This window comes from Micromys minutus (genome assembly GCF_963924665.1).
Source record: "Micromys minutus genome assembly, chromosome: 29".
NCBI lineage: Eukaryota > Metazoa > Chordata > Mammalia > Rodentia > Muridae > Micromys > Micromys minutus.
In genome coordinates, this window is record NC_137964.1 from 13379749 (window position 1) to 13406011 (window position 26263).

At 53.5% G+C, this 26263-nt stretch overlaps 2 protein-coding genes across 5 annotated transcripts in view; both read left to right on the forward strand.

Annotated features, from left to right (window-relative positions):
- Positions 1-2898, forward strand: part of CUX1 (cut like homeobox 1) — a gene marked incomplete at both ends in the record, with an annotated part of 307656 nt that extends 304758 nt beyond the window's left edge. For both annotated transcript variants that reach the window (XM_080941110.1, XM_080941102.1), the window contains 3 exons: positions 722-802; positions 1819-1883; positions 2062-2898. In XM_080941110.1, the coding sequence (XP_080797236.1) occupies positions 722-802; positions 1819-1883; positions 2062-2131 (216 nt within the window). The remainder of the gene's footprint in view (positions 1-721; positions 803-1818; positions 1884-2061) is intronic.
- Positions 2899-4434: 1536 nt separating this feature from the next.
- Positions 4435-26263, forward strand: part of SH2B2 (SH2B adaptor protein 2) — a 28309-nt gene continuing 6480 nt past the window's right edge. The window contains exons 1-5 of one of the 3 annotated variants that reach the window (XM_080940542.1): positions 4435-4534; positions 17942-18675; positions 23336-23437; positions 25241-25332; positions 26138-26229. In XM_080940542.1, coding sequence (XP_080796668.1) covers positions 17968-18675; positions 23336-23437; positions 25241-25332; positions 26138-26229 — 994 coding nt within the window. In that variant the 5' untranslated portion in view covers positions 4435-4534; positions 17942-17967. Of the gene's footprint in view, positions 4535-6155; positions 6410-17941; positions 18676-23335; positions 23438-25240; positions 25333-26137; positions 26230-26263 lie in introns of those variants that run through there. The other 2 variants (XM_080940544.1, XM_080940543.1) reach the window with 2 other exon arrangements.

Genomic DNA, 26263 nt, shown 5'->3' on the forward strand with positions numbered 1-26263 from the left:
GAAGAAGCTCCCAGAGCACACAAATCTCCCTCTTCTGGGCCCTGGTGTGTGACCACCTCTGGGCCAGCTCCTCCCCTAGCACCACTACTTGTAGTTTCAGAGACTGGTGTGCAGGAGTCACCATCCGCCAGAGATTGTATCCTGGGTGTCAGTCGCTCTGCAGAGGACGTGTTTGCTGAGCACCCAGGACTTGAATTTGAGTCAGGGCACCCATGTGAAACTGCCTGGTGCCATGGCACGCCCCTGAGCCCAGCATTAGCAGGGGGTGAGGGGTTGGAGGGTGGCGGCAGCGGCTTAGCCAAATCTGAGTTCCGGGTTCTCAAAGAGACCCTTAAAAATAAATAAATAAATAAATAAATAAATAAATAAATAAATAAATAATTAATTAACAAGTGCATCCAGGCACAGGGGCAGGACGGCAGAGGCAGGCAGATCTCTGCGATCTCAGCCACACATATGTGGCGAGTTCCGGGCCAGCCAGAATGAAGAGCCCGTCTCAATACAATAAATAAAAGTGGGGTGTGACTAAAGAAAACACCTGACACCGACCTCTGGCTTCCACAGGCACATACATGGACTTACCTCTGTAGCCTGAGTATCCCCATTTGTCCCAAGGGAAAGTGTGGCCTTGCTGCCAACGCATCCCTTCCCCTGCCTGCAAACATCTGCAGAAAGGAGCACAGAGCAACCCTGCTCCACATCTCCCCTTTTTTGCCTGCAGGGACGTCTGATCCTCTCCAACAAAATGGCCCGCACCATCGGCTTCTTCTACACCTTGTTCCTGCACTGCCTGGTCTTTCTGGTGAGCATGCGCATATCAGACAGTGGCTCTCCGAGACTTTCTGGGTGACAGGTTGCTGTTGCTGTTTCCAGGACCTCCCTGATGCCATGTCCCTCACTCAGACACACTCCTGTCTCCTCCCCAACTCCAAGGATTTCAATGCATTTTAGAGACAGGAAACACCCCAATATCAGGCCCCCTAGCTGGAACACAGCCAAGCTACTCTGGAGGCCACGAACCCAGTCCTGCAATGGTTTTGTGAGAAGATGAGTAAGGAACTGGACATCTAGATGAAGGCCTATCATCCCAACTACTAAGGAGGCTGAAGCAGGAGTATCACAAGTTCAAGCCTGGCCTGGGTTACATAGCATGTGCGAAGACAGTCTGGACAACTTAATAAGACCTTCTCTCAAAAAATAAAAAGAGGAGTGGAGATATAGTTCAGTGGTAGAGCCCCTGCCTAGAATCCCCCAGCGAGGGGCAAGGGTATGGCTCAGAAATATGATGCTTGCCTAGCAAGTACAAGATCGTGAGTCCCATTTCCAGCATTGGTGAAAGGTTAAGGCAGGTAAAAGAAAGTAGGTCTAACTAGATCACCAGGGAACAGACAATGGACTACATCGAGAAGGCCATGTACAACTGTTTGCTCAGGTACACAAGTCCTTTATAGTCAGTGGGCTGAGGACAGTCCAAGGACACAGACTGAGTAATGGCTCCATCCACTGAACAGAGGGATAAGGAACCAGCATCAGGAACCACTGGCCGCTGCTAGGCATAGTGAAACATAGCCCCATTGCTAGCCTGGGTTCCAAGTCGGGTGTTCTTATTGAATATCCCCACAGCGTTAGGAGAATAGCTTAAAGAGCTCTGTTTGCTTCTAAGCATCTGTGAATGGATGGGTTGACTCAGGAGTATCTCTAAGGACCTGGGCCATGGGAACCTTTCTGCCCCACAGAGACCAGGCCCAACGGCTGTGGGTGACAGTGAGAATTGCCGTGGGGTGGAGCAGATAGCTCATGGCGTCTCTCCCTGACCAGGTGCTGTACAAGCTGGCTTGGAGTGAGAGCTTGGAGAGAGACTGTGCTGCCACCTGTGCCAAGAAGTAAGAATGTCCCCCGGCCTTCCCCAAACCTACAGCCAAGGCCCCAGAACCCCAAGCAACAGCTCCAAGCTCCATGATTGCTGCTGCTCCAGCCTCTAGCACAGCTCCCACCCTAGTGTCCCCAGCCCTGTGTTCGCACATCTCCTGTACTGTCTCAGATGTGTTCCTGTTCCCTCAGGTTTGCCGATCATCTCCACAAATTCCACGAGAGTGACAACGGAGCAGCAGCTGGTGACTTATGGCAGTGACCCCCCAGGCTCACCGGAAATGTGTTGGCTGCTGCCCCTGTCCCCTGTTGATCAGCTGCTTCTAATGGCATAGCCTTTCCCTCCCCATCCCACAAAAAAAAAAAAAAAAAAAAAAAAATCCCCCATGGAAACTGTCTCTGTCCTCGGATCCAACAGCTGCCAGAAGCTCAGATCCCCTAGAACCTCTTTCAAAGGTTGTTACAGCCCCATTGGAACCCCAAGATTCAAACAACTAGTACCCAGCTAGGCTGGGGCCCCTGAGACTCCACCCTCTGTCTAGTCACCTGACCTGGGCTCCACCCACATCAGAACCTCTAGCCCTGGTGGCAGAGCTTTCTGACTGTGATACAGATTGTCACCGCCCACCCTGGCATTCCTATGGCTCTTAGGACCCTGCCACACAATAGAATAGGTGGGAGGCTCTTCTCGGGCTTTTATCTGCCCTATTCCCCAGCAGGGTGGGAGGCGATTTGATAAACCTTAACCGCAGTCCCCAAGACGGAGTCCCACAGAGGGCGGGATGGTTTCCACTACCCCTTCCCTGCACCCAGAACATGATTTAAGTTCTGCTTGCTTCTTTAGCAAAATATTCTGGTTTCTAGAAGAGGAAGTCTCTCCAACAAGGCCCCCGTGCCTCAGGCACCACAGACCACGGTCTGAGAGGCCTCAGCAAAAGGCCAACTCTCAAGACCTCAGGCAGATCTTCCTCAGCTGGATTTGATCTTTTTCTTCAGCTTCGCATGAAATAAAGAATCAATGCAGCCACAGTGGGGCCTTGTATTCTGTGACTCCTCAGCTGAACACTGGGTGTCTGAGAGGCTGGTGGGTGCCTGCACCAGCCCTCTAGAGCTTGCCTGGCGTGTAGGTAGGCTCTCCCCCATTCTTCTTATCCCCAAGAATTCTGTGTGTCCAGAGCTTTCCTGGAACCCAGACCAGAGTGTCAGAGTACAGCCCCTCCAAACCAAAAATATATTCTTTATTCCCAAACAACTTTTTGTATCTAACTCAGTGTTACAGGCTGCCTAGAATCCCCCAGTGAGGGGCTGGGAGTGTGGCCCAGTGGTAGAGCCCCTGCCTAGAATCCCCCAGTGAGGGTCTGGGGGCGTGGCTCAGTGGTAGAGCCCCTACCCAGAATCCCCCAGTGAGGGTCTGGGGGCGTGGCTCAGTGGTAGAGCCCCTACCCAGAATCCCCCAGTGAGGGTCTGGGGGCGTGGCTCAGTGGTAGAGCCCCTACCCAGAATCCCCCAGTGAGGGGCTGGGGACGTGGCTCAGTGGTAGAGTGTTAGCATGCACCATGCCCTGAGTAGAGTCCCCACCCCAAAAGATAAATAATGCCTGATATAAAGATTCCCAGCAATCAGGATCATTACTTCAGCTGTCTCTGAAAACCACACATCACATAGTACTCATCAGTTAGTCAGACCAGCCGTGGCTGAAGGCCTGGCGTGTCCCAGCAGGCTCATGTCACCTCCATACCAGCTTCTATTTCTGTGTGCCCCAGGACTGTGTATGAAGGATGCCTCCTCCTCCTCCTCCTCTTGTTCTCCTCCTCCTCCTCCGATTACTCCTTCTTGTGTCTCTGCTTGCCAAATGCACTAAAGCCATCGCCCTCCAGAGCTCTGAGAAACAACTTTCCCCAGGCTGTCCCACTCACAAAGCAAGACTCACTGGGAGCCTGGTTGTGGTGTGCAGGCCTCTGATCCCAGCACTCAGGAGCCAGAGGCAAGTGGCTCTCTGTGAGTTCAAGGCCAGTCTAGTTCTACAGAGCAAGTTTCAGGACAGCTAGGGCTACACAAAGAAACACCCCTTTCTTGGAAAGTGGGGGAGGGGGCGTTTCTGGAAAGATGACTCCGGAGAGATGGCTCAGGTGTTAAGAGCACTCCCTGCTCTTCCAGAGGTCCTGAGTTCAAATCCCAGCAGCCACACGGCAGTTGGCACCTGTCTGATGCCGTCTTGTGTGCAGATGTACACGCAGACCAAGTAACAATATACATAAAATATATTTTTAAAAAGAGACTCCCGGGGCTATTTCCATGTCAGGTTTACTCCGGAGCTCTCTCTGGTCTCTGCAGCCAGGGAGGCCCCTCCTTCAGAGCCCACCATAAGCACCCCTTATCATCTGTCCTATCTGATCTTCATCCAAGGACCCAAAGCCTCCTACCCTCTGGGAGCCCAGATGCACCTGTCACCCTTGACCCTCACTCCAATCTCCATGACAGCTGCTCTTAGCCAATCACCACTACCCTCCTATGTGTCCCGTCAGTTCCTCTTGTGGGTCCGACTCACTCCTCACTTCCTCCTCTGGGGAATCAGAACCATAGTCTTATCCTGGGTTTTCCATCCCAGAATCCTCGCCAGCCACTGACAGCCCACCATTGAATTCAAGCCACAGCTTAGAAGCAGGTGAGTCCTCTTTCATGTCCCCAGATCCCATGTCCCTAAGCAGTTGGGGATAGTGGGTTCCACAGCAAAACCATCCAAGGATTCAGTTTCCCTCCCACTCCTGCCCTTCCTGACTGGGAACCTCCGGGTCCACAGACACACAAATCTAATCAATGGCTGGATCACAGCCTAAACTTTCATTAAGTGTTTGCTGGCCAGGTCTAGAGACAGAGCAGCTCTTGGTCCCCGTGGTAGTAGAGAAGAAGCAGGTACCCGGGCAGGGCTCCACAGAGGTCTGGCTGGTTTCAGTGGCCCCAAGCAAGTTTCCGTGTGCTCAGCACACCCCATGTCTCCAGTGTCAGCCCAGTTCCCCCAGCCCCATGCCACCCCTGCTGCTTCCTGGAAAATAATCAGTGAATCTGATTTCCTGTGAGTGAGAGGACTTTACCAAGGTCAGAGGTCACCGTGAGTGGGAGGAGGGGGCAGCAGATGGAGACACTCCAGGCAGATCACAACCTGAGGTCTATACAGACAGAAGCCGACTGCTTATCCCTGGAATGGGGAGCAAGGAAGAGAGGAGAGCAGGCCCGAGGGACCATGTCCACTGCAGAAGTAAGCCGCAGGTCTCACCTCCGAGCATCCTCTAACACACCTGTGGGGTTTTGTTGGTTTTACGTTTTGGCTTTTTGAGGTGGTGTCATATGTACCCCAGACTGGACCCAAACTAGTGTTTTCCTCCTCTCTCCAGAGCGTTAGGATTATAGGTATGTGTCAACCCACCTGGCTCCTCCCCATGCCTGCGTTCACCAGGATAGTCCCACTCCTCTGGTCTTCTTACCCTTCTGCATGCCCTAGAGCGCCAACATAGGGGTCAGACCAGGGAATACCTATTTCTGGTTTTGTAGCCAAACCAGAGTGAGGACTTCACAGAATCCTGAACGACCTCAGACAACTCTTCTGGTGGGACCAGAGTAAAGTTGGGTGGAGAAGACCTGTGATTGTAGGGGCTCTTCCCCGGATCTGAGATCCTGGGCGATTTCCCGCACCCCGTGGAGGGGGGCAGGAGGGAGGCAGGGGGTGTGGCTCTGGGCCTCTGGATGTTGAGAACCAGACAGACATTTCCTTGGTTGCGACATCTGGACCTCCTGGAGGCTCCCATTGTCCTCCAGCGGAGGGTCGGCCTACAGCGCCCGCCCCTGTCTGACTCTCAATAACCCAGAGACATTTATAAGGTGTCCACGCCCGGGATGACCCATCACGTAGAACAACCTTCAATCCTGCCCTTGGGGGCCACTACCCTAGGCTTCGGGAGACGCTCCCACACGAAAGGGATTCCTAGGACTGCCCACGAGACCTGGACACCCGGGTCAGTTCTTTCTGCTCCGCCACTGTCCGGAGGAAGACAGAGCGGTTGGCCGGCGCCACTGGGGCTCCGGAGAGAGGGCCGGGGTTGGGGGTTGGGGAAGGGCTTGGGAGCGTGGCTAAAGGCTCGCGCCGCGTGGGCGGGGGGTGCGGCAAGGGAGGGGCCTGAAGGGGGCGTGTTGGGGCGGGACTAGTGGTGGGGCGGGGCCCGGAGGCGCGCGCTGCTCAGGCAAGGAGGAGGGCCAGGGGCGCGCAGCGCGCGAGTCTTGGATCGGAGCGCGCAGAGCTCGGGAGCCCGAAGAGGGAGAGAACCTCAAGGGGGGGCCGCCCCGGGACCGCCAAGATCGCACGAGCTTCGCAGGCTGCAGGCCAAGGAAGCGGGAGCCACCCCCGCCGCCGCCACCACCACCGGCCACCAAGGGTGGAGCAACGGCCCGGAGGGCCATGCGCCACCGGGTCCGAGGATCCCGGCCGCGGTCCGGGCAGCGCTCCTCCAGCGCCCCGGCCCGCGCGGCCGAAGCTGCGCGCCTGTAGGTACGGCCTGCTTGTCCTCAGCTCCCTGTCCCAACGGTCCAGCTGTCCCCGAGGGCGTGTGTGTGTGTGTGTGTGTGTGTGTGTGTGTGTGTGTTAAGGTGTGTGTGGTGTATGCTCACTGCCTCCCCGGGAAGCGCGGCCGCACGCGCCCGGGTCCGAGCGTGTCTTTGTGTGCACCGGTGGGAGGGAGGAGGACGCGCGGCAGAGGGGATGAACCCCTCTGGGATCGGATCCCAGACTCACTGCCCAGGAGAGGTGGAGAGTAACGGGAAGCTGGGGCGGGGGGAAGAAGCCACCTCCAGAGCAGCTGAGCCCTTTCCCCCATCGGACCCTGGTTGGTTGGAGGGGCGAGCGCAGCTGGTCCTCTACAGGAAGGGATCCGATGCTGGGGGGGAGGGGACGTTCAGGTCTCTTCTCCGGTCTGGGAGGAGGTGGGTCAACCCAGCAGGAGGGTGATGGCTACATGCTGGGCTCTGGAGAGACCCCAGCGGGGCCACAGTTACCCCGTGGGGACACCCTCTTTCGGGCCCAGGCCCTCTTTCCCACGGCCACCATTCGTGACCCGCCCACTCTGGAGCTCCAGAGCAGACTGGGGTTTGAGAAGAGGATCGCCGAGGGTGACAGGCGGCTCCTTTAAGAAGGGGCGGGTTAGTGCCCTCCATTCAGCCCCTTCGGCCTAGGCCATTGATGAACCTGTGAGCTGCGCGTGTAGGAAACGCCGAAGCCAGGCAGAGGCTGGGACTCGCCAGGGCTTTCCTCCTTTTCACCCTCGCGCAGTCCTAAGTGGAGTCTTTGAGGTCAAAAGTCTGCAGTGACCGGAGAGTCGCAGGCTATCCCCCAAAGAGGCTGTGAACATGAAAAAACCAGAGTCTAGTTCACAGGAGGTGATGTCGGGGGTGGGGCTGTCAGACCAGTGCTGAACTTCATCTCTGCCTCTTTGTGTGTATGTGTGTGTGTGTGTGTGTGTGTGTAAGGACAACTTTGGCGAGTCAGTTCTTTACATGGGTTCCAGGGAGCGTCATCACTACCCACTGAGCCATCTCATCAACACGGTCTCTGCCCCATGAACCGAATAACCTTCTGTGCCAAGTAACATGGTGTTTCTGCCAGGGGACCTGATGGAAATGTCCCACTCAGGGAGCACCCCTCCTGCTTGGGCAGTCCCCTTTGATACCTGGCTTTTCTAAGAGGATATAAGAAATGGGGGTCTGAAGCCCCTACAGTGTCACCTGCTGCGTGCTTCTTTTTACTTCCAAGTCATTTGAAAACAAAATCTTTCAAAAGCCCATTAGGCTAGTGTAAGGCATCATGGTTTTGTTTGCTTGGTTGTTGTTGTTGTTTGAGACAGTCTCACTACGCAGCCCTGGCTGGCCTGAAACTCTCTATGTAGACCAGGCTGGCCTTGAAGTCGGAGAGATTTCTGCCTGTATTTAATTGATTCTTAAAGTATACGTATTACTGTTGCTGTGTGTGTGGTGTGTGGGGGCACGTGTGCCTCCATGCACATACGAAGGTCAGAGAGCAGCTCTGTGGACTTCCTGTTTCTCCTTCAACCTTTGTGTGGCGTTCTAGTGGACAAGCTTGCCAGGTGAACACCTAAGTAAGCCCTTGAGCTTAGGGCAGGGTCGGTTTAATGAGCCTCAGAGCCAGAGTTTGCCAGCTGTTGCTTTCTTGAACCCATTACCCCCTTAGTCTCTGTAAGGAGCCCACACGTACTCCCTGGAAGGTGTGAACCTTGGTAGTGAGGACTGTGGGTGCTCCATAACTGAGCAGTTCTGGGGAACAAAGAGTTAATGCACACACTGCCCCTCCACCCCAGTTGTGAAGAAACACTTTCCAAAGTTTCTTAGTCCCTCTTACCTACTTACTAGGAGTCCCCAAGGAGAACTTGGAACACACACCCAGAGACTCACACACACACACACACACACACACACACACACACAGTGCTGAAGGCAGGGTCATCCAGCTAGTGAAGCCTCTACCTCCCAGGTCTAGCTAATTGATCTCAGCTGCCCCATGCCAAGCTCTGAGAATTGTCACAAAACAAATTTAGGGGAAGTAGAATGGAGTCACTGAGCCCACACATCCCCTCCCCCCAAGCAAGAGCTTAAGTTCTGATTTTGTGTTTTTAAATCTCTAGAGCATTTATTTGTGTGTGTTGGGAGGGTGCCCTGCTGTGGGCATGCAGATATCAGAACACACCGGTGGAAGTTAGCTCTCGCCCTCCATCGTGTGGGTCCTGGGGATGGAACTCGGGTCATCAGGCTTGACTACAAGCACCTTTACCTACGAGGCCATTTTAATAGCTCTTGGTTTTTTGTTTTTGTTTTTTTATTTTTGCTTTGTTTTGTTTTTATTTTTGAGACAGGGTCTCTCTGTGAAGTCCTGGCTGTCCTGGAGCTCACTCTGTAGACCAGGCTGCCTTAGTACTCCCAGAGATTCACCTGCCTCTGCCTCCTGGGTGCTGGGATCAAAGGCGTTCGCCGCTGCCACCAGCTGGTGTCCTTATTTTGTTTAGAGATAGCCTCATGCAACCCAGGATGGTCCCCATCTCGCTCTCTGACCAAAGCTGGACTACTGAAACTCTTGACTCCACCTCCTAAGTGCTGGGCTGTGCACAGCCATGTCCTGCTGTGCTCAAGGCTGATTCTTATTTCTTGCATGGTCCCCTGGGCCCTGGTAAAGTATGGGGGGGGGTTTTCAGGTGCCATGAGTCTCCAGACTGCAGTCCCCACGAGGGGAGATTTATTTAGCCTACGAATAAGCCTGCCTCACCATCTGCCTTTGGCTGTCCACATGAGGTTACAGGGGCAGCCACAGACCCAGCTTCTAATGAAGTTTCTTTCACTCTCACCTAACTGAGTCTTTTTATGGCTGTGTTCCGTCCCCAGGGGATTTAAACCCACACCTTTCTGGGCACAGTAAACAGGGCATGGCTGTGTGGGAGTATGTTGTTTTTCTTCCTCCGGGTGAAGTAGGTTGGGGCTGAACCCTGCAGATGCTTGTAAGCCCTCTAAGGATAGGGAGTAAGTCATCTGAAGTCACAGTCTGATGGAGGAGACGGTCACAAACCACAGGTGTTATGATAGCAAGGTAGAAGCAACCCAGGAGAAGGGGCTCTCCAGGCCCCTGAGGATGCAGGCAGATCAGTGAGAAGCCTTAATTAGCATCTGCAGCACCCAGAGCTGAAAGGGTCACAGGAGGGAGGCCTCAGGAATCATTCATACTGCCTGTCAGGAAAAGCACACACAACAGAGCAGCAAGGGAGATGGCTCAGTTGTTAGAGTGCTTGCCTCATGCACGAGGAGCTGAGACACATCCATCTCCAGAAACCTTACACTGATATGTGTGCCTATAACCCAAGATCTGGAGAAGGGAGATTGGAGGGACCCTGGGGGCTTTTCTAGCCAGCCAACCAGGTCCTCTCACCAAAAATAAGGTGGAGAATGATGGAGGGAGTCACCTGACATCAACCTCTAATGAACACACGCATATGTACACATACACTCATGCACACACACACACACACACACACACACACACACACTGAGTAGGAGGCAAAGGGTAATTAATACCTTGTAGGTCTAGGAGTGCTGGGTCAAGTTCCACATGTTACTGGAAGAAGGAGAGACTCCCAAGCCCTAAGCCCAAGTCAGAACTGACCCGCCTCTGCTCTGCAAAAAGCGAGGATAGAGTGTAAAGAGGGCTGGTTCTGTCGGAGCCGGCTTAGCAGGGTGTTGGGGAGCTGTCCAGCACGGGGTGATTCTGAGGAAAAATAGAGCAGTCTTTTGAGACATCCTCCACCCAGCTTAGTGTGTGGTCCCCATCCGCAAGCCTGCTCTTCAGACCCCTACTTCCTGCAGATCCCAAATATGGGGGTCCCCTGCTCTTCTTTTCCAAAAAGCAAGTACCGGGTCTCCCTTCTGTGCCCTTGAAGGAATTTCTTCTGGGAATCCAGGCTATAGGATGGGACATGCCTGGAACTTGGCTCATTCTGCATTCTGGGTCCCCACACAGTGTGTCTGTTACACTAAGGGGGTGCAGCCTTGTGCAAATTCAGTAGATGAGAGCCTGTGTCCCTCCCTCACCAGAACCCCTCTTTCTTCATCTAGGGTTGTGGGTGAGGCCTTCCTTTGTTATACGGGGAAGATGCTACAAGAGAAAGTTGGCCCAGTCACACATGGGCTTCTAAAACTCATCTGGGCGACACTGTGGACCCTCGATTTATAGATACTTGAGTGGAGAGCAGCAGGAAGCAGAGAGACCAGGGCAGAGGTGGCTGTAGCTAGGTGCCTCTTTTTGCTCAAGCAAGAGAAGGGACTTACAAAAAAGCATTTAGGAAACAGAAGCCAGGACAAATTTAATCTCAAAACAAACTACTTTTTTATTTTTATTTACTTTTAAAAAATTACGTTGTTTATATTCTATGCGTATATGCGTGCACCACCTTGCAGATGTGTCAGAGAACAACTCAGAAGAGTCAGTTTTTCTTCTTCCACCGTCTGGGTCCCAAACTCGGGCTGCCAGGCTTGGCGGCAAGCTCCTTAGCCTTAACCCCTGAGCCACCTCACCAGCCCCCCTTACTTATTTTTGAGACAGAGCTTCATGTAAAACAGGCACTTGTTACGTTGCCAAGAATGACTGGCCTTGAACTCATGGTCCTTCTACTTCTGCCTCCCACATGCTGGGACTACAGGCGTGCACCAGCACACATGGCTGAAACTGTGAAGCTGGCCCTCCATCTTAACAGATGGGGATGGAGAAACTGAGGCCCCAAAGGGTGTGCAGGCCACATGCTAGAAAACAGAGAAGCTGAGACCTAGTCTGTCTGTCCCCTTCACTGCCCCAATGTGGATGGAGGGAAATGTTTGGGTTAGTTATCTGCGGGCAAAAGAGTGTCCTGGACCATTCTTTTTTCTTTTTTCCTTTTTTTTTTTTTTTAAAGATTTATTTGTTTCATGTTTGTGAGTACACTGTCATCAGACACACTAGAGGAGGGCATCAGATCCCAGTACAGATGGCTGTGAGCCACCATGTGGTTGCTGGGATTTGAACTCAGGACAACTGGAAGAGCAGCCAGTGCTCTTAGCCACTGAGCCATCTCTCCAGCCCCAGTCCTGGGCCATTCTAAGAGGTGTATTCCTTTGTTGGGAAGAGATTCTCTGGGTGCATGGTGCTCAGAGAAAAGCCAAGACTACCCAGAGACCACCACCACATATCAATACTTTTGTTTGTTTGTTTTGAGGCAAGGGAGGGTTTTCTGTAGCACAACACAGCCTTGAACTCCTGACCCTTCTTTCTCCACCTTCTGTGAGCTTTCTATGAGATTACAGATGTGTGCCACCTTGCCTGTATATGCAACGCTAGAGATAAAGCTCGGAGCTTTATGTGTTCGAGGCAAGCACTCTATCAGCCAGCTCCCGTAGATTCTTACTATGGTTCAAGGATGTGAGACCAGGGGCTGGAGAGATGGCTCAGCGGTTAACAGCACTGACTGCTCTTCCAGAGGTCCCAAGTTCAGATCCCAGAAACCACATGGTGGCTCACAACCACCTGTAATGAGATCTGATGTCCACTTCTAGTGTGTCTGAAGACAGCTTACAGTGTGCTTATATATCATAAATAAATAACCTTACCAAAAAAAAAAAAAAAAAAAAAAAAAGGATGTGAAGACCAGAAATCAAGCTGACTTCTTCCCAAATCTAGCATCCTGGGGTGGGAAAGGATGGGAAATTCCAGCCACATCCTCTAGCATGAGGCTCTGGTTCAGATCCTGCTGTGTACATGTGGTACCGGCCAGGAGGTCAGGTAGCCCTGAGAAGCAATGCTCAGGTACCTAACACTGCCATTGAACACCACTCTGGCCTGGAGGAATGTGGGTGGCCTGCATGGAGATTCAGTAATAGATGTAGCTGGAGCCACAGGAAGCTGAATGAGCCTCTGCTGTCATTGGCAGGCTGATTGGCATCAGCCAAACCAGGGCACTACTGCAAAGGAAGGACATGATGGTCATGGCTGGAGCCAGCATCTAGGAAAGTCCCATATGAGTGATGGTAGACTGTTCTTGTGTTTTGGAAGGGAGGGGTGTCGTTAAATGGCTCATTAAAGGACGCCGTCACACCTAAAACAGATGACCATTCATTCTGGCCATCTCTTCCTCTCCTGCAGTTGGTGGTCCCACACAAACTAAAGGACATCTTGCGTAACGTTTCCTGCATCCCTCCTAGTCACCGTATCACACATCACACGTGGGCACCCTTAGTAGAGTAGATTGCACTCTGAGGGACCTCAGACTCTTTACCCTTTCCCTCCCAGGAGTAGCTGTGGACTTCTGAGCCAAGAGGGTACCAAAGGGAGGCTGTTGTCGCCACTGCCAGGGTTTCCCAGAAACCCGAGCCTCCTGGGCAGGGGGCGGGGCCGCCGCGTCTCCCCGCCCACCGAGCGCAGGATCGATTAGTGCTCTGCCCATTAGCTCGGAGCGGCGAGGCGGCCTCATCAATATTTTAAGAATGACCAGGCCTTGGGGTCCGGAACTGCTCACTGCTGGCGGGGGTTGAAGACGGGCTTTTTTTCCCTCCCTTTTTCTATTGTCAGCGCTATTTTTACTACCGGAAAGCCGTCCACCCCCTCTGCTGCCCTGTCTGCTCGGTGACTCGGCCCGGGTGTCTGGCCTTGAGGTTAGTTAGTCAAGGCTTTGTAAGACCATGAGCAGGGGGATCTTGGTCAAGCTGTCCCTGTCCTGCTCTCGGCCACCCCTCCAAAGCCCCATCCCACTTAAAAACAGGCTTTGGGGATAGCTGAACGGGGTGTCTGCCTGCATCCGTAAAGATCTGGTTCCCCCCCTCCCCGTGATAATTGCACACCTGTAATCCCAGTACTGTAGACACCTTGAAGTCCTTGTTGGCAATATAGTGAGTTCGAGGCCAACCTCAACTACATAAGATAAGAGACTTTTAAATAAAACAATAAAAGCAGCACACCCCCCCCCCCAACCAGACTGAGATGCTAGTTGGGGGAGCTAAGATCAGACAGACCCAACTGTAGCAAAGTGTGGAGGATGCTGGCTGGACCTTTCTAGTACCTAGGGACCTACCATCTCTCACCCCTGATCTAGTCGGCTTTGTCTTTATCTCTGCCCAAAGAGCTCAGGATGCTAGTTTTCAGTCTTACCTGTCCAAGGTCCTAGTAGGCTGGCAGCTGGTCCTCAGTGTTCAATGTCCACTGTGTGTCCCCTGCCCCAGCCCTCTCTTATACCGATAGAGAAACCAGGGCTCCAGAGAATCGGGTCCTGGGCCAGGACAGAGCACACTCCTCCCAGGGCTGAGTCACTAGGCTTCTTCCAGCACCTGGGGCTTCAGGAGGAGAGCTGGGATGTAACCACAGACACCAGAAGGTCACGGGCCACAAGGACATGTGAATTCCTGTCTAGTACAGAGAGAAAGTTCCAGGAAAAGACGGGTTGCTGGCTAGGGAAAGAGCTCTGGAAACATGAGTTCTAATCCGCAGCAGCTGGATGTGGCCACGTGCCCTCTGACCCCACGGCAGTGGGCTGTGGGGGGTTGATGAATGATAGGTCTTGCTGGCTGCCAGCCTAGCTCTGAGCTCAGTGAGAGAATTCTGTCTCAATGAAGGAGAGTGAGGGAGCAGGGTATGGATGGCCTGTACCTTCCACACAACACACACACACACACACACAGAGAGAGAGACGTGTAAAAATAAAATAGAAGGTTCCATATACCTGAAGGCAAATCCAGGCAGAGATAGGAGGGAAAAGAGACCAAGACCAAGGGGCTTCAATTCACAATTCATCAACCGTCTAAGCCAGTCAGTCCCTAGTGGATGACATTGTCCACCCTGCTTTTAGTACCTCCGGGATCTGCTCTCTGACCCTGCTTTCCCACTATCTGAACCCACAATCATCAGCACACCAGTTGATCGTCACACGCTGGCTGATCTCCACGGTGAGTGGGAAAATCTTCCTGGACAGAGGCAGATGGAGACCATACCTGAGCTGTCTGTCCTTCTAGGGAGGGGTAAGCCTTTCTTTCTCCAAGTGAGGTTCAGAATTTTGGAAGGTCAGCCAAGGTCAAGGACTTTTCCTCTCCAGATCTGGCCCCAGGGGCTGTTGGGACCCGCACTGACTTGTGTCTCCCTTAGGTCTTTCCTGTGTGTGAGTTCGGGGTTCCAGTCTGTAACCAGGTGGAGGATGCTTGTTGGCCTCTCTTGATGCATTCGTTTCTTTCTTTGTTTTCCTTTTGAGATCAAATCTTGCTAGATAGTCTAAGCTGGCCTAGAATTACCAGGCCTAGAATTTCAGGTTTGGTGTCAGGCACCTTTACCTACTGAGTAATTACCCTATAAGCTCAGAGTAACCTAAAACTTCCAAACCCCCTGCTTCACCTTCCTAATGCTAAGCTTACAGGCCCATGCCACTCAGGCTGGTACAACTCTCTCCTCTAAGACCCAAAACCCTAAAGCTAGGCTCACAGTCATGTGCCACCACAGCCTGCTTCCCCTGTTCTGTGTAGCCTGGGATACAAAACAGTTATACTAACTCATAAGCTGCCAGTGGGGCTGCCAGTGGGGCTGGGGAAGAGAGGGCAGGAAGGACGTAGCCATTCTCCAGCTTAGGACACAATGCACCTCTCAGAATCACGGCAGAGTCCAATTTCTGCCTGGCTTGGGTGGGACATAGGCCCTGTCCCCTGTGACTCTATTCCTTTTCCCTTCAAAGGCTTTCACAGCCAGCAGGAGGGACAAAGGGAATCAGTGCTGGGGCTGACCTCCCAGCAGTCTCCATACGGGCCCATAACTAGTCTTCCAACCGTGCTCACCCACGGCCATCTCGTACAGAGTGATAAGTGCATGGACTTGGGGCCGGCCCTTGTGGGTTTAGCGGTGAGTACCTCCATCCTTAGAGGCAGCGGTGGTGGTGGTGGTGGTGATGGCAGAAGCCTAGTAGTTGCAGCTTCTGTCCCCAAGGAAAAGCGTGGTCCGTATGGAACCTGAGATACGGCTCAGGCCTTCCTTCTGCCCTCGAGGAACACCCAGTGCCAGCCGGAGAGATAGACTTAAAAGCATGCACAGAACACGGCGTAAGCGGTAGCTTGCTAGAGGGGCACTCAAGAGGGGACCACGGATGCTTAGAAGAGACATTTGTGCCAGCCTGGGCAGAGGAAGTCAAGGAAGGCTTTCTAGAGGAAGAAGTTCCATTATGGAAGGGTGAACAGGAGTAGGGTCAGGCCTGCGTGATGACCCATCTCTCGTCACCTTCATGGACTAAGTACACCACCCTCTGGTTCCCAAAAGTCCCGCTTCGTTTCACTGCAGCCATTGCTCCTTCTGTGGCGCCATCCTTGTCCTTTCTATAGGTGAGAAGCCGGGCACCTGTCTCAGGTGCTTCTGCCCTGGGTGGATCCTGTACTTGAAGGGCTACTGCTGTGGCCCAGGGAGGGAGGGGATTCCCTTGTGCCCTCTGGCCCTAAGGCTCCACAGATACTGCCAAGAAGCTGACAGCTATTTTTACCTAGAATTTAATTATAGAGCTTGAATACCAGGGGAGACCTGAGGTGGGGTTCCCAAGGGCTGTGGGGCAGGGGCAGGCCGGGAGCCATGGAGAACCTGTGAAGACAGGTGAGACTCCCAACAGTCCACAGGAAAGTGGCCTCTGAAACAGGGGGTCACCAGGAGGCTTGTATCTCCCTTATTTTTTTTTTCCTTAAAATTGTTTCCTTATTTTTTTTTTTCTTCACTAACTTAAGGTCAAAGTTACCAAAGGAAAATGGATGGAAGGGCTGGGAGGCTCAGTGGTAGAGCCCCTGCCTAGAATCCTCCAATGAGGGGCTGGGGGCGTTGCTCAGTGGTAGAGCCCCTGCCTAGAATCCCCCAGTGAGGGGCTGGGGGCGTGGTTCAGTGGTAGAGTCCCTGCCTAGAATCCCCCAGTGAGGGGCTGGGGGCGTGGCTCAGTGGTAGAGCCCCTGCCTAGAATCCCCCAGTGAGGGGCTGGGGGTGTGGCTCAGTGGTAGAGCCCCTGCCTAGAATCCCCCAGTGAGGGGCTGGGGGTGTGGCTCAGTGGTAGAGCCCCTGCCTAGAATCCCCCAGTGAGGGGCTGGGGGTGTGGCTCAGTGGTAGAGCCCCTGCCTAGAATCCCCCAGTGAGGGGCTGGGGGCGTGGCTCAGCGGTAGAGCCTTTGAATATGCAGCATGGAAGAACTGAGTACAACATAAGAAAGAAAATGAATGAGGGGGCGCAGAACCAGCTGGTTGTGTTCACAGGGATGTTGACCACAACAGGGGACAGGAAAACAAGTCCCCAGGATGACTACCTGACACACACTATGCAGTTTACCCATTCTAAGTGGTAAAAGATGGGGTTGCCTAGCAACAAAGTGGAAGAAGCTGGAATGAAGAGACAGCTGGGATTTCTAGATTGGTCCACTGGGGAAGGGAATTCTGGAAGGAACAACAGGCAGGCTACCATGAAAGGAGGGGGGGTCCTAAGGAGGTGGGGCCTTCAACACCAATAAGAAAAATGGTCATCTTTGAGCCATATGGGAGGATGACCCCCAAAGTCATCTTGGAAGAGCTGAGGTAAATCCCCTAGAGTGATTGTAAGCTTCTTGTCACACTAACAGATACCGAAGAGCAACATGGAGGAGAAAGGACTTATTGGGGCTCACAGTATCAGGGGTTAAGGGTCAGCTGGCTCCTTGGTTCCTTGCCCAAACAGAACATGGTGGGCAGAAGGGACAGCACAAAAGGCTCAGGACCAGCCAGCCAGAAGGGAGAGAAAGTGATTGAGACAGCATCTCCAGGGCTGCAGAGATGCTCAGAGGTTAAGAACACTTGTTGTTCCTGGAGAGGAACGAGTTAGGTTCCCAGCACCCACCCAGCTCATGACCGCCTGTAACTCCAGCTCCAGGAAATCTACCACCCTTTTCTCCAGGGCTTGGGGACCTTGGAGAGGTTACTAAAGAGCATTGAGGTCATCCAAACCTCATAGGGCGTTTGAAGATAGGGTTTGAAGATGTCTGTCCCCTCAGCCTCCTTGACTAGAATGAATGACCCCGGGGGATCCCCAGGGATTCTGGTTACAGACTCACACCCCCCACCCCACCCCCAACCCCGCCTGCACTACTCTTCCCCTACCTCTGCGTCTATCATGTGCACACTGGTTGGTTGGCAGCCTGCACCTCCAGCCTCAGCAGGTTGGCACATGCGTGCATGGAGCCTCTGTGGTAGACAACATCCCCAGGGAGGCCTGTGAACAGGAGCACTGACCAGAGGCTTCTTCGTCATTTGAACTACAGGTAGTGGCACACACTTGGCATTCCCTCATGAGATGTGGAAGCAGGAAGATCAGAAATTTAAGGTCATCCTCTACCACATAGGGAAGCTAGCCCGGACTTCGTGAGACTCTGGCTCAAAAAAAAAAAAAAAAAAAAAGCGGGAGGGAGGGAGGGAGGGAAGGAAGGAAGGAAGGATAGAAGGAAGGAAGGAAGGAGCACTTACCGACTTTTTTTCTTCTCAGCCCGAGGCTGCCATGGGACCAAAGCCATGAATGGTGCCACCCCCGGCTCGGCTGCCGCCCCCGCCCCAGTCCCCGACTGGCGGCAATTCTGCGAGCTGCACGCACAGGTGGCTGCTGTAGACTTCGCTCACAAGTTCTGCCGCTTCCTTCGGGACAACCCGACCTACGACACGCCTGACGCTGGGACCTCATTCTCCCGCCACTTTGCAGCCAACTTCTTGGCAGTCTTCAGCGAGGAGGTGCGCCGCGTGCTGGGGACAGCAGCTGACACCATGGAACCCGAGCCCGCGGTGACCTCCGTGACGTCGGCGCTCAAGGCTGCAACCTACGGCCACTCCCGCAGCTCCGAGGATGTGTCTGCCCACGCGGCTACCAAGGCCCGCGTCCGCAAGGGCTTCTCACTGCGTAACATGAGCCTGTGTGTAGTGGACGGCGTACGCGACCTGTGGCACCGGCGCTCGTCCCCAGAGCCCGATGCTGGGGCCACCCCGAAGGCCACCGAGCCTGCATCCGAGCCTCGTGACAAGTGGACACGACGCCTGCGGCTGGCACGGACCCTGGCAACCAAAGTGGAGTTGGTGGACATCCAGCGGGAGGGCGCTCTGCGCTTCATGGTGGCAGATGATGCGGCCTCCGGCCCCGGAGGCACCGCACAGTGGCAGAAGTGTCGCCTGCTCCTTCGAAGGGCTGTGGCCGGAGAGCGCTTCCGCCTGGAGTTCTTCGTGCCACCCAAGGTGTGTATCCTGGTGCATGTTGCCAACAATCTTCCCATCCCTCACGGAGATCCATTTACCTTCACAGTCTGTGGGGGCCTCAGGTCAGTGACAGTTGGGTCCCTAGGACTGGTTTGGGGATTGTGTGGCTTGATCTGATTGACAGCTTTTCTGCAATGTAGCATCTGAAGGCAGGAAGTAACAAGGTGCTTTCAGACATCTCCCCTAAGAGGCCTGCGTCCTGCTCAATGGCAGTCAGAAACCTGCAGCCCCTGACAGGCTCCAGCTGAGCCCTGTCCTGTGGCCCCTCCTTCCTATCAAGAGGAAAGGAGGGGCTTTGCCAGCTACCAGCATCTTGTGTGCCATGTGCCACTTTGAGTATGCTGCCCCTGCTTCCATTGCCAGTACAAGTCCCACTGTGGTAGTGCGCTTGGAAACAGGAGGATCCTAAGTTCAAGTTTATCCTCAACTACATAGCAAATTGGAAGCTTTGGAAAGAAGCAGTCTATGCAGAGGAGCCAGCCTACGGTTACACTGCCAGTGGGTGACAGATACGGGCTAATTATACATCACCGCTCAGACGGTCACCAGAATGAAAGGCGACCTGTAGAGTCTCTTGAATATTAGCATGGCAGCCAGTAACACCTAGGACCTGGCCACCCCAGGGTTCAGTCTCCCCAGAGCCCTCCTAGACACCTTGAGTCAGTGTATTGAGGGCTTGCTCTCTGAACTTCCCCTCAAGATGCTGGAGTGGGAGTTGCCCAAAGGGAGAGGCCAGGATCCACTCCCAGAACACACCAATGAAGAGATCTCATCCCAAGTCCCAATAACCCCAGGTTTCCCCAGGGGCCTTTGAGCCCCTGAGAAAAAATGCCACTAAACCAAAGCTACAAACAGTAGACAAACAGTAGACAGAAGCCTGGTGAAGGATGGCTTGACTAGGGTCACCCAGAGGGCAGGGGCAGAGGCCCACGGTTTTCCTGTCTCTGGCTTTGAGTGGCAGCCCCAGCTGCTGCTCTCTAAATAGCTGGGCTTGTTGCCCTGGGGGAGAGGACTCAGCAGCTGGTACCCGCTCCATCTTCCCATTGATCCCCGCAGAATCCTCCAGCTTCCTCGCTGGCAGAAAAGTCCCTGAGGGATCACTGAGCTCTTCCTTTCTCAACTCAAGACAAATGGGTCCCAGCCCCTGCCCTTGCTTCAAGCTCTCAGAATAGCAGAGCATAGGAGAGCTCTCAGGAGTGACCGTAAACGTGTGGGTCACTCTAGAGCATGTTAGCCCCATCTTCTGTTGCTATAACAAAATACTACAGTCTAGATAGTGTGTTTTTTAAAAAAAAGAAAGGAAGGAAGAAAGAGAGAAGGAAGGAAGTTGGGCATGGCGGTATGTCTATAATCCTAGCATTAGGAAGGTAGAGGCAGGAGAATCAGGAGTTCAATGTCATCCCTGGCTATGCAACAACTTCAAGTTCAGCCTGGGCTACATGATATCTATATGCATACCTCAAAGAGAGAGAGAGAGACAGAGACAGGGAGACAGACAGAGACAGAGACAGAGAATCAGTTTAGCTGAGTTATAGAAACTGCATGTCCAAGGTCAGGAAACTGTTTTACCTCTGTGAAGGTCCACTTGACTTCTCACAGTAGGGCAGAGGTCAAGTTAGAGTGACCTCACTTTATAACAACCCATTCTGGTCAGATAAATAATCAGATTCCCTTGAGAACTTCACTAATCTCCTCCCAACATAGCAGTTCCAATGACCACTGGGCTTCTGCTAGGCCCCGCCTCTTAAAGGGTCCACCGACTGACAAAAAAAAAAAAAAAAAAAAAAAAAAGCTTTTAATATGTATTTGTTGTGCAAGGTCTAATACACATGTGGAGGTCAACAGACAGCTCTCGGAAGCCAGTCCACGCCTTCCACACCACGAGGGTCTTGGGGATCAAATGCAGGTCGTCGGGCTTGCTGACAGAAACCTTTCTCGCTCACCCTTTTGTTGATATTTGTTGAGACTGGCTCTCGTATAGCCCAGGCAGGCCTTGAGCACCCCACATAGCCACAGATGACCTTGAACTTTTAATTCTCCTGCCTTTCATCTCCCAAGTGCTGGGCATATAGACATTATCACCACCCCTAGGTTATATGGTCCTGGGGATCGAACCCGGGGATCTTTTCTTTTCTCTCTCTTTACACCATATTGGGAACCAAACCATCAGTCCATGAACCCTTAGGGAGCAAACCATGTCTACCCCATAGCACTTAGTATGGGCTCAGGATGGGTTTCCCCACCGTGACAAACAGGGTGAAGAAGTGTTCAGTGCACTGCTCCTGACACCCACATACCAATCCAGCTCTCCCCGTCCCTTGGAGCTAGCTGCAGATGGAGCTATGGGAGCTTGGGTCTGCAGGTTTACCTGAGGCCTTCATGTTTCTTTCATATTTCCTGATGTCTCTGCCCAACTTTCTAGCTTCCTGTAACCTCACCTATGCAGATAGCAGCCTCTGAACCCCAAGTCCTCTTACAGCACCCAAAGATCGATAACACTACCCCTCTTCCCTTGGGGCAATCACCAAGAAAACACTCAGGCTGGTTAGAAACCTTCACAGGGGGAGCTTCTGGGTCCCCAGGGTAGGGGAACTTGGACTGCTGAAAGCGGTCAGCAGGCAACAGGAGCTAAGTAACTTAAGGTAACTAAAGTAGATATAGGGAGAAGCAGGTAAAGTTAGGGAGGTTCAATCACAAAGTGCCTGCCTAGAATCCCCCAGTGAGGGGCTGGGGTGTGGCTCAGTGGTATAGCCCTTGCCTAGAATTCCCCAGTGAGGAGCTGGGGGCGTGGCTCAGTGGTAGAGCCCCTGCCTAGAATCCCCAGTGAGGGGCTGGGATGTGAATCAATGGTAGAGCCCTTGTCTAGCAAGCACGAATCCCTAGATTCTACACCAGCACTAGGGGTAGGGGACAACTACAACTACATCAGGACAGATGGCCTCAGACAGGCTGAGAGAAGGAACACAGCACCTCTAGCCAGTAAGGGGCCCAGCTGAAGGCGCCATTGTAAACCTGCCTGAGGATGGCCTACCCCAGCCATAGGCTGCTGTGAAGATGAGATCAGCTGAGCCCTTTAGTCGCTGCTATAAGCCCAGCCTGGGCCCGCTGGACAGCATCCAGGGTGGCTGAGAATTCCCAACCACCAGATATGAGGCCCTTCCCTTTCCTCCTCAGAAAGTCCCTGTTCCAGAGCCCAAGTCCTGCCAGGAATGTCAGCCTCAGGCCAGTCTGGGGAGGTTAAGGAGAAGAAGCCAGGAGCTGTGGGCAGAGCATAAAGGAGCCTTCACAGAATGATCCTCCTAAGGAACCCTGCCGACATCCCTGGTTTAACCCGGGATGGCAGCATTGGAATGCTAGTTCCCTTCTATCCATTCCTGGAGAACAGACCACACCCAGCTCCGACAGCCCTGCTGAGGTGGGAGCTATGCTGCAGAACATCTCACCCAAAGCAGGAAGCCGCCTTATTCTGGAAGCCATGTTCCTCTCCACCCCTCACTGGGGAACTCAGAAGTGCTCTCCCACTGAGCCTCAGTGCCAGCCCCTCACTGGGGGATTCTAGGCAGGAGCTCTACCACTGAGCCACGCCCCCAGCCCCTCACTGGGGGATTCTAGGCAGGGGCTCTGCCACTGAGCCACGCCCCCAGCCCCTCACTGGGGGATTCTAGGCAGGAGCTCTACCACTGAGCCACGCCCCCAGCTCCTCACTGGGGGATTCTAGGCAGGTGCTCTACCACTGATGTACCTAAACCTCCAGCCCCAGCTCCCCACAGCCCCTCAACTTGCTTCATTTGATACAGTAACTCACAAAGGCCAAGCTGGCCTGGATTCACTGTGTAGGTCTCTGTGCTATGATCTACATAGTGAATTCTGGGCCAGTCAGAGCTGCATAGTGAGACTGTCTCAAAAAAAGGGGGGAAAAGTACTGGGTTTTTGTTTTGTTTTTTTTTTTTTTTTGGTTTTGTTTTTTGGTTTGTTTTTGTTGTTTTAATGCTAAATGTGGTACTTTACTTGTATAACCCCAGAACTCAGAAAGTATTGCCCCAAGTTCAGGCCAGCCTGTGTTACACAGTGAGTTCTGGGTCAGCCTGTGCCACAGATTGAGATCCTGGGGTGTGGCTCAGTGGTAGAGCGCTTGCTTAGGATCCCCCAGCAAGGCGCTCTGTGGTAGAGAGCTTGCTGTGCTGCCGGATATCCTGGGCAAAATTCTCAGTGCCAAAAGGAAAAGGGAAAGAGAAAGGAAGAAAAAGGAAAGGAGAGGAGGGGAGGGAAAGGGAGGGGAGGGGAGGAGAGGAGAGGAGAGGAGAGGAGAGGAGAGGAGAGGAGAGGAAAGGAAGGTAAGAAGAGGAGGGAAAGCCTCATGAGTTGGACACACTGGGTGGGCAGGCTAGGTAGCACTCACAGGTCCCAGGGCTGGGGTTCAGCAGCTGGAGACTCTTTAGTCTCTAACTTGCTGTGCCCGTGGGAGGAGGACCTTTGCTATCTCCCTCAATGTCCCTGGGCTCTAATACATTCACACCAGCATGGCCTTGGCCGTGTTGGCTCCAGTGACCCACATATGCGGGGAAGTGGGGCGGGAAATGCAGAGAGGGTCTTCTAAGGCCTCCAGAGTGTTCTCACTGTCCCTCCTCTGGCCTCCCAGGCTTCTAGACCCAAGGTCAGCATCCCCCTGTCGGCCATCATTGAGGTCCGAACCACCATGCCCCTGGAAATGCCTGAGAAAGACAACACGTTTGTGCTCAAGGTGAGACCACTCCGCTCTTCAAGGTCTGAGCTGACTTGGACCACAGCTCTATTGGGTTACCCAGTTTGAGCTCATTCCAGGGGTCCAAGTCAGACCATCAAAGGGGGAATAAGGAGGGAATTCCCATGATGGGACCCCACGACAAGTGTCCATCACCTGGGTAGGGCTTGAATCTGGGCCTGAGGTCTGAGTTCTAGAGCTATTCATTGAAGCATGTTTGACTACCTGGGTCTCCTTCCATTTCTCTCTCTCTCTCTCTCTCTCTCTCTCTCTCTCTCTCTCTCTCAAATTTGTATTTATTTTATTATTTTATTACTGCTTTTTCAAGACACACTCTCCCTGTGTATCCCTGGCTGGCCTCGAACTCTCTCTGTAGGTCAGGCTGGCCTCGAACTCACAGAGATCTGCCTGCCTCTGGCTCCCAGTGCTGGGATTAAAGGTGTGTACCACCACTGCCTGGCTACATTTATTTGCACGTTTGTGTGCCTGAAGTCAGCGGAGAGAACTCTCTCCTTCTACCAGTGGGTGCCTCCGCTGGGATTCAAACCCAGCTTGTCGAGCCTCGGCAACAGGCACCTTTACCTACTAAAACATGGCACCGGCACAGCCCTGTTCCCCATTTCTTCTTGGGTCTGAGTAAAGGTCACTAGAGCTGCTGTCCCCTCCTTTCCTTCTGGAGCCAGACACTCCCACCTCACACTGGTGGCCAGCTTGTTGAAGTTATGCAAATGTCTGTAGGCACAGGCAAGTGGAGTGTGGGAACGGCCCTGGTCCCTACGGAGGGCACAAAGACGCGGAGAATGGGTGAAAGGCACCCTAGTGGGTCTGGGAGCCTTCTGTCCTTTCCCCAGGCCCACAGCACTGGGGTGGCCTGTGAGGGCTACTGAGGACATAGGTCCAGGCTGCTAAGGTTGTGGCGAGGGCTTCTTGAAGGAGCAAGACCATGAAGCTGAGTCCCCCCACACACAAGAGGCTAGCTTCTCCTACTTGAAGCTGGTCAGAGCCCCCACCATCTTTGGCAAGCTCTTACTGAGCTTGTGTTTATAAAGCCACAAACTCTTTTATTCACTGGGTAAACGTGTGCCAACTCTATGTCCTGAGTTGTCCCCTCAAGACTGGTAGCTGGGGACACAGCCCCGGTCTATCTGGTATTCTCAGCTGCTGGGTGGTCCTCGGGCACCCCTGAAGCAGAAGGACTCCCCTGCCAGCCCCACCTATTTCCCTGTCAGAAACAGGGGGCACTCAGGGTCCTCTTAGCCCAGTACTACATTTCGAGAGAGTACACAGCACTGGGAACAAAGAACAGAAAGACTGAGCAACTGACGGTCCCAGGTTCGAGTCTCGGTGCTACTGCCTGCTGCTTGGGACTTTTAAGCAAGTTACTCTGCCTCTCTGAACGTCAGACTTCTTGTCTATAAAATAACAAGTATACATACAACCCTCACAGGACTGCCAGGAACTCAAAAACCAAGGCGCAAAGACCATTCATTGACCGCCACATGGTTACAGCAATAGACTCACAGTCACTAAGGCCTGGGGTCCCCTCAAGTCTGTGATGAGCCAGCTGGCCTCCCCTCTTGCCTTGAACGGTATCTGGGATTTCAGGGCATGGATTGAGCATGCTAAGTCTCCTATCCCAGGGTCTCTAGAGCCTGCATCTCCTGCCCTATATGGGCTGCAACCTGTCTATACCCAGGAGACCTAATATAGGGCTGGGAAAAACCCTTCTGCTCATTGGTCCTGGGGTGCTGGGCCCCCTCACCCGGCAGTTGGGGAGGTTTCACCAGGGCCGCTCTCATCCAGGTGGAAAACGGAGCAGAGTACATTCTGGAGACAATAGACTCACTACAGAAGCACTCGTGGGTGGCTGACATCCAGGGCTGTGTGGATCCTGGGTGAGTATTCTGGAGGCCCAAGGATGGGGTGGGAGAGGTGGAGGGGTGCCTTGTCCTTTCCTACCTGGACTCCAGGCTACCAGGAAGGGCAGGAACTAAGGAAGAGCCACCTTCAGTTTTTCCCAAGGTGGGCAGAAAGATCAAGAGCCTAGGGTCATCCTCAGCTACACAGCTAGTTCAAAGCTAGCCTGGGCTACATGAAGTGCTCTCACATGCACCTATTCACCCATAGGCACACACGCATGCGCATCCTTTTTATAGGAAGGAGTTGGATTCTGATGAGGAAGCTGGCACGCTGAGAGCATGGTGGAGTCATAGTTGGTGACATGGTTGGCACTTCCGGTCACTTGTGGTCAGGAAGAGAGTGACTCCACTGTCCAGGGGAGATTCCCTGGGGGAGACCCAGCTGAGCACTCGGTGGCCATTTCTTTAATAGTGTTGCTAATAGGATAGGTGGGGGGCAGGGACAGATTCATTTGAACGAAGCTCCTTGAGTCCTGGGAGCCTTACAGACCTCATCCGCAAGGTGCTTGTCAATCACTCCCTTGTAACTCTGATGGCCGTCTGCTCCAGAGACTTTCCCGTAGGGGTCAGACCTCTTTCTGTGGAAGTTAGAGCTGGGGGAGCTGTCTGGGCTCCACTAATCACCACACTGTCCCCAGCTGGTATCCACGGGATCCCGGGAACAAGCCGCAACCTCTGGGAACACTGTGTTCACACCGTGGTCAGAGACGGTGAGGGACTGAACATAACTCGATGTCCCAGCCCAGGCTCTGTGGCAAGAGATGCTGTGCCTTCTCCACAGGGACAGTGAGGAAGACACGGGGCTGTCTTGTGCCCGGGGAGGCTGTCTGGCCAGCCGTGTGACCTCCTGCAGCTGTGAGCACCTGACGGACGGTAGGTGAGGGAGAGCTAGCTGGGGCTCTGGGGA